At 48.4% G+C, this 7,455-nt stretch overlaps 1 protein-coding gene across 1 annotated transcript; it reads left to right on the top strand.

Annotated features, from left to right (window-relative positions):
• The first annotated feature begins 513 nt into the window (after window positions 1-513).
• On the top strand, window positions 514-1,825 carry LOC136452257 (DNA damage-repair/toleration protein DRT102-like). Its single transcript, XM_066452876.1, has one exon. The coding sequence runs from the start codon at window positions 621-623 to the stop codon at window positions 1,524-1,526; it is 906 nt and encodes a 301-aa protein (XP_066308973.1). The 5' UTR covers window positions 514-620; the 3' UTR covers window positions 1,527-1,825.
• The last annotated feature ends 5,630 nt before the right edge of the window (window positions 1,826-7,455 follow it).

Raw genomic sequence — 7,455 nt, 5'->3', positions numbered from 1 at the left:
ATTTGTGTTGGCATAAAGATAATTAACAATTTATAATTATTTTTATAGATAGACAAGGAGAAAAAATTAAAATATTATGATACAAAGACAAATAACAAATCACAAAAGTAATAATATACTTATATTAGTTGTTGGTATAAGAGCGGTGACTGAAATTATTTTAAAATTTAAGCATCTGAAATATAGGAGAAGTGACGTAAAAATAAGGAGTTTATTGGCCACGTAGACGAACCATTAGTGGTAGTGGAATCTTGATCTGATCCAAGTCATCCAAAGGTTTCTCCAGCATAATTCCATTTCTTTATCGAAATTGTTGCATCCACGACTGCATCCGGACTCCGGAGAGTTCTGGACTCGCCCCAACTGCACCTGCGGTCCCGGTCCCGGTCCCGGTCCCGCGTGTAAGTGAAAGCTGACAGTGACAGCTCTTTCCCGTCCGTCAGACGGTCCGAGGTGCACGAGCGACACGCCGCCGTAAATCCGCATCCATCCACCTTCTCGTTTGCTCCAAAATCCTCAGTCCTCCCTATCAAAAAAAAAAAAAAAAAAAATCCTCAGTCCTCGCTCCTCAGTCTTCTCTCGCTTTCGGAGTCCGGTCAGGTCAGATCAACCTCCAACCCATGGCCGCCGACCGCCGCTTCAAGATCTTCGCAGCCGCCGATGGCTTCGGCCAGCCGCTCAAGGACGCCGTCGTCGCGCACCTCCGCGCGCACCCCGCCGTCGCCGAGGTCGTTGACCTCGGCGTCGACAAGTACTACGCCGCCGCCGCCGCCGTCGCCCGACACGTCTCCTCTCCCGACTCGGCGCCCGACGCCCCCGAGGTCCGCGGCGTCGTCGTCTGCGGCACCGGCGCCGGCGTCTGCATCTTCGCCAACAAGTACCCGCGCGTCTACGCCACCCACTGCGCCTCCCCCGCCGACGCCGTCAACACCCGCTCCATCAACGCCTGCAACGTCCTCGCGCTCTCCGGCAGCGCCACGCCGCCCGACGCCTGGCTCGCCACGCCCTTCCGCGCCCCCTGCCCCGCCTCCGGCGACGCGCCCTGGCCGGAGGACATCCAGCGGTTCTTCGACACCGCGCCGGACGAGATGGCCGCCATCCCGGAGGCGGCGAAGGGCGCCCCGGACTCGGCCTGCGCCATCTGCTGCCTCAAGAGCGGGATGGAGTTCGAGCCGGTGGGGATTATGCCCGGCGGCGAGATGCGGATCGTGCGGGAGAGCCCCACCTCGGCGTACGTCCGGTTCAAGGCTGGCAGTGTGGAGCCAGCGCACCACCACACCTTTGGCCACGACCTGGTGGTCATCAAGGGCAAGAAGAAGGTCTGGAACGTCACCAAGAAGGAGAGCTACGACCTGGTGGACGGAGATTTCCTCTTCACACCTGCCGGGGATGTGCACAGGGTCAAGTACTTCGAGGACACAGAGTTCTTCATCCGTTGGGATGGCCACTGGGATATCTTTCTCGACGAGGATCTTGACACTGCACACACTGCCATTGATGCCGAGCTTGCAGCTGCCAGCAAGTGAGGTCATGCCATCTACACGTGGTGATGTCAAACCTTATGAAGGTGCTATGCTCACATATCCTCTTTTGTGATTGATGATCTTGCTTCCGTAATGTTTGTTGTTGAACTGTGTGTGTCTATGATCCTCATCATCTTATCTTGTGATTTTGTGGCATTATGGTTATAATGGCAACGATGATAGCAAACTGTGCAATTTGGTTACTGAATCAAATTGCATATACATGGAGGTTGTTGCTCTTTGTTCTTGGAACTAATTTCATATTTATGTTACCTCCATTTTATGCCAGTTTTGTTGAGTTACCCCCTTGTTACACTATCTGCATTAGCTGTGTTGTTTTGTGACTTTCAACATCCAAGATGTGTTAAATACTGATGATTCAGTTCAGTCCACATCCACTAACTGCATTAGCTGTGTTGTTTTGTGACTTTCAACATCCAAGATGTGTTAAATATAGATGATTCAGTTCAGTCCACAAGAAAGGGATAGGGATGATTAGTGGAAAACAATCCCTTGGAGCACAACCTTATCTTGTGTCCCTTATATTCAATTGTTCGAAAATGCTTGTTCGGCTGGTACGCTTCACCGTGCTTTCAGCATAGGGCTTATTTTTCTGCTGCAAGGAATTATAATATCAAACTGTACAATTTGATTACTGAATTGAATTGCATATGCAAGGTTGCTGAAATTTGTTTTTTGTTAGATCTATTTTTTTTGTTTATGATGACAGCTATGTTTTATGTCGTCGTTGAACGTTGATGTTGATTGTTGAGTCATCCTGACCTGTGATGTGCTAACTTATTTAGCCGTAGTGTTTTCTGATTTTCAACACCTAAGTCGTGCATTCCAGTCCCCAAAGAGATGGGAAATGATTGGTGGACAATAAGCTGATGGAGCACAGATTTATCTGCTTCTTGCTTATTGAAATAAGGAAAATGCTTATTTGACTGCTGCATGATTTTCAGTTCTTTGAACACATGACTGTTTTTCTTTCATTTTTCTTTGGTTGCATTGTTGCTTGCTGTATGTGATGTGCTTCATCAAACCCAGTTTTATGCATGTGCTGGCTGTTCTTTTTAGATCACTATGGTCTATTGAATCAGGACAAAATATGTCGGAGCAGCATATCTGTGCTGTTCAATAAACTTAATCTCATCTGCATGTAGCAAAAACTAGAGAATTCTATACAGTCAAATAACGTCTTATTATTCCCTCATACCCTTCAACTTCCACTTTGTAACTGGACTAACAACACACAGTATGAGCTAGCTAGCAACCTGTTGACGATAAATCCGGTCACGCAACAGCAACAGTTAGTGGTTGCTCTCCGCGCGCAACGTCACCTTGAAGGACGGCAGCGGGGCCGGCGGCGGCCGAGTCCAGGCCGGTGTAGACGATGGGCTCGAAGGAGAACTCTATCCTTCTGATCTCCTTCATGATTGTGAAGAGCACCCAAAGAAGCAGACCACAGGTAGGATGGGCAGGAACACCCATAGTTTCTTGCAGAGCTCATCGTCGTCGTTGTTGTCGGAACCTGCTGATTAAAATCGTGGTTTTATATATCCGTCGCTACTGAAAGTCGTCTTCATCGGACTCGCGAACCAACAGCTAGCCATATGATGGCAGATCCCTCCGCCTCCGGAGAGGAGACGGCGACAGAGGACAAAACACGACGGACCATCTTGGCCGTTTTGTTTTTCCGCCTTCCTTTTGCTTTGATCGGGGCTGTGGCGTCGGCTATTAGCAGCGCGATGAGGCCGGCCGGCAGCCAAGAGGACTCCCGGTTTCTCCGTCATGGTGAGCGACGTCGTCGGAGGGCTGGATCCCCAGCGCAGCCCGCTGATCCAGCCGGCCTTGGACCTCACCTCCGCGTGGACAACCCCATGGACTCCAAGATGCTGGGAGAACGCCACCGTCACCGTGTCGTCCTACGGCCATACTGGCTTGGGCCACTTGTTTCAACAACTGTACGTGGGCAAGGGCGCGTCGGCGGAGGTGAAGGTCGCGCTGTCTCAGGTCCATGTCATGTTGCCCGACCGGCTGCGGGGCCTCATGGCATCCAAGCTGCGCGCAGGCGAGCTGGAGCTCTTGGTCCAGCTCAGGATGGTTCCCAATCCCAATGGATATTGCCACAACTGTGCGCGCGACATCGTCTTACACTACTGTCGCGTATGCCCGGGACATGGCTTCTCGCCGTGCAACTGCTACGCTCTCGAGATTCCCTAAAAAATTTTCTCGTCAGAACTTTTAATTGGGCACCCAAACATTCATATCGCCAACGTATTGAGTGCTCTCTGAGTCAAGGAAGATTGAAATTTGTCCCTAACGGGCTAGCAGGCAATTCTCATTGACTAATAACGGGGCGCTTGCGATAATTATACAATGTTTGGCTAAGACCTTCATCTATAATTCAAATCATTGACTATTTCTCTGTTCGCTTGAACTTATTAGCCGGCTTATCAGCTATAATCTATAGTATTTTTCTCTCACAATAAATCAACTTCAGTCGGCTTTAATATTTTTGCATGTGCAACACCTCATTGTAATAAGGATCTCTCACTTATTCATGATCCCTACACAAATGAGACAAGTGATCTGTTAGATATGATTTGCCCCTTCGCATACTATGTGTTAATTTTTGTCTTGAGTAACTTGCCATGATTAATCCGACTCTCTTGCAATTCGTCCGAGTGGCAATTCTCAAGTGCCATACAAGTTTTAAATTATGTTTGTGTCGACATGCAGGTTGTCAAATAGTTTCATGAAGGTTCTCATGTGTCCCGAGAGTTTCGTTTACTCTCTTTGCTTTCAAAGCCATCGCCCAAAAATAAATATATATTTTTGTGACCTTTAACCATGCATCATGTGACATTTAGTCACTAACATTCACTTGTGAAGCCGATTGAATCACTTTGCTAGATTTAAAACCACTTCATGAATTGTTCTCTCCCGTTCATGATATTTTTATCCTCCTAGTTGGATGTTTGCTAAAGCACTATGATGACGACATGCTACCTTCCATTACGACCATCGGACCATGCACGGAAGTAAAAAACAAAGTGTATATTTGCGTGACGATATAAACAAGAATTTGTTGCTACATAATATGTTATTTTTTTATGTGGTTAGAAACAACATCAATAATGGTTTAAATATGGGAAAGATGGTTTATATGGCCTCTAGAATTGATGAGGTGTCGATACACCCTACACAAGACTGAGTGCAAGCTCATTGAAGCTCAACATTCAGTTCGCAAGCAGGCCGATTTTCTTTTTTTTGGAAGGACGTAACTCTTCCATCTGAAGTACGATTGAGATCCATGAATATTTGATGAAAAACTTGTTTGATAAGCTTTTCAAATGGATATAGTCTCACCTTAACGAGCCTATTCGCTGTTTGGTTTCTGGGCTAATAAGTCCAGCTGATGCTGGTTTATTGTGAGAGGAAAATAATGTACCATGACTGATAAGCCTTGGCTAAAACCAACAAACGAACAGATTGAATATCACATCAACAAGGTCTCCAAATCATCACAACATCTTGTTGCAGTTTCTACCGGGTGCTTAGGCGTCGCCTTGATTATTTCAATCACCCTTGAGGCTTGGGCTTAAGTTGGAGCCTCTAACACCCTCGGTGTTACGCCCTAAACAAATTACCAAACCATGTCATGAGCATCATATTTATGCGATAATACATGTGATGGAAGGCGTAGATAACATTTTTGTAACTTCAGAAGATCAATAAAAATATTAAATGATAAGCTATTCCATAACTCATATGTATCAAGTAGGGTTTAAAATTAATTTTTATTGAACAAAAATACTATAGAACATATATGTGGCGCTTGAATAAAGTTGGAGTATGGACTTTGTAGATGACAATGAAATCCTTGCTGTTGAAAATAACATTGTTAGCCAACATTTCTAATAGCCTAGAAATACAACTTGGAATTAAATTCAGCTCATAGACTTAGAAGATTTTTAACTATATAGACAGCTAGACAATGCCAAATTTGGCAAGTTATTTTGCAAAATCGGGTTAAGAATAGGTGTTATATTTTAGCTCGGTTTGGTAGCCTCATATGCCATCTTGAGCATGGTAAAGATGGTTTAGGTCCAGAAGCAACCGTTTAGTTGTTATAGGTGCTTTAAAATGCGTACACAACACGTTCTTGGGTTGGTTGGCCGGGTGGACGCGGTCACCACGCTCAGGCGCACGCCGTCGCCACGCTGTTCGCCACTGGCCTCTACCGCATAGAGCCGCCGCTGCTGCTAGCGTGGCCGTGCGGCGCTGCTGGCTGTCCTGCCGCGCTGCCGCACTGTCGACCCGCCCCACGTCGTGACGTAGTCGCTGTCGGTGCCGTCGCCTCACCGTCACGTCCGCGCTTCTCTTTGCACCTCTGCGCCACTGCTGGCCCTGTTCGAGGCCGCCACAGCCGCACGCACGTGGTCGTGCTTGCCGTTGCCTTACCATTTATGGCGCTGCGTAGCGCGGGCCATGGCCGGTCAGAGACGCGCGTGCTTGTCCTTTGCGTCTGCGCGCATGCCTTCCCGGTCGCGCCGAGCACATCCCGCCAACGCGAGGCCGTGCTGTGCCACCTACTGGCCCGTCTCTCTCTCTCTCTGCTATCACCGTTGGAGTCACGCCCCACACAATTGACCGCGAGTGGTCATCTCCTTTCAATTCCGCGTGCCTGTGTCTCCGCCAACAAGTCTTCTTGCTGCCCCACCCCACCCCGCCTTGAATGGCGCCCGGTCGAGATCGAGTTTGGCGTTTTCCCTACCACCGTGCCGATAAGGCCGCGTCCGGCCATGGACGAAGGCAGCCCTCCTACCATCCCTCTCGAGCCAATTCACCTGCACCACTAGTTTCGCCTTGCCTCCTTCTCCAACTTGCGCATGCCAGTGGAACCGCTACCGCCTCCCGTCGTCGCTGACGCGACCGCGCCACCGCGGTGCGTCGCCGCACGGCTCGGCCACACGTGGCCGCACCTCCTCCGCCATCCTCCACCCCAACTGTCACCTCGGCTAGGTCCACGGTAGTCTACTGATGCTCCCTCGCTAGCCAGTTAGATTCTTAGGTGCTCTGGATCGCCGGGACAACTGCACCATCACCGCGGATGGCCACGCATCGCTGTAGCTCGCTCTAGTGCATCCCGCAGCCCCGTGTTGCTGCTCGGTGTAGCGGTTGGACCATAGTTAAGTGTCGACCTGACCGACGAGCCAATGCGGGTCCCTGGTGGCCGGCGTGGCCACCCCATGCCACCGCTCGCCATGTCGCCGGGCACGGGTTAGCTGGGGGTGCGTGCGGGTGAATTAGGGAAAAGCCAGGGGGTTAAGTGAGAAGGTCTGAGAGAGGAGAAAATAGTGTTAGTAATTAGTTGTAAATTGGGAGGAGTTCAATGTCTCTTTTGCAAAATCGCCAACGCGTGCGGGACTCCCCCGCCGCGGGCCGCCCTCGCGTGGGCCACGCCAGCAGGCCGCTGAATGCGCGCTGTGTCACGTGGGCCATGCGTGTGGGCCACGCGGGAGATTGTTTTTCTTTTTCTAGGAATTTGTGAATGGTTTTCTAATTTAATTTCTGAGCTGATCTTTGGTAATTAATATAAAATCATGTAGGTGTTCAAAAATTATGAAACAAATTTCGTAGGTTCCTAAAATTGTGATATGTCTGTTGGTGTATTTAGTTCATGTTTATATTTGTTGACATTAGGAGCTATTAAATCATTTGAAAGTGCTTCATAATTTTAAGTTTATTATTGTAGGAATTTTTGTCGTAAATTGGTGATAGCTTTAGTCTTGACTTTTTTTTATAGTAGCTTCATTGTATTGTTATGTGCTCACTGTACTTTTTGTAGCCTTAGAATAGACTAAACATTAGGGTAGTTAAATGCTCTTCGTTTCAATATACATTAAGTCATTAGTAGAAAAAA

This window comes from Miscanthus floridulus, chromosome 5, assembly GCF_019320115.1.
Source record: "Miscanthus floridulus cultivar M001 chromosome 5, ASM1932011v1, whole genome shotgun sequence".
In the NCBI taxonomy this organism is placed as follows: Eukaryota; Viridiplantae; Streptophyta; class Magnoliopsida; order Poales; family Poaceae; genus Miscanthus; species Miscanthus floridulus.
This window is presented reverse-complemented; position numbering and strand designations above follow the sequence as displayed.

Excerpts from the sequence above, each read along its gene's own strand:
- LOC136452257 (XM_066452876.1), top strand. The coding sequence starts at position 621 with ATGGCCGCCGACCGCCGCTTCAAGATCTTCGCAGCCGCCGATGGCTTC.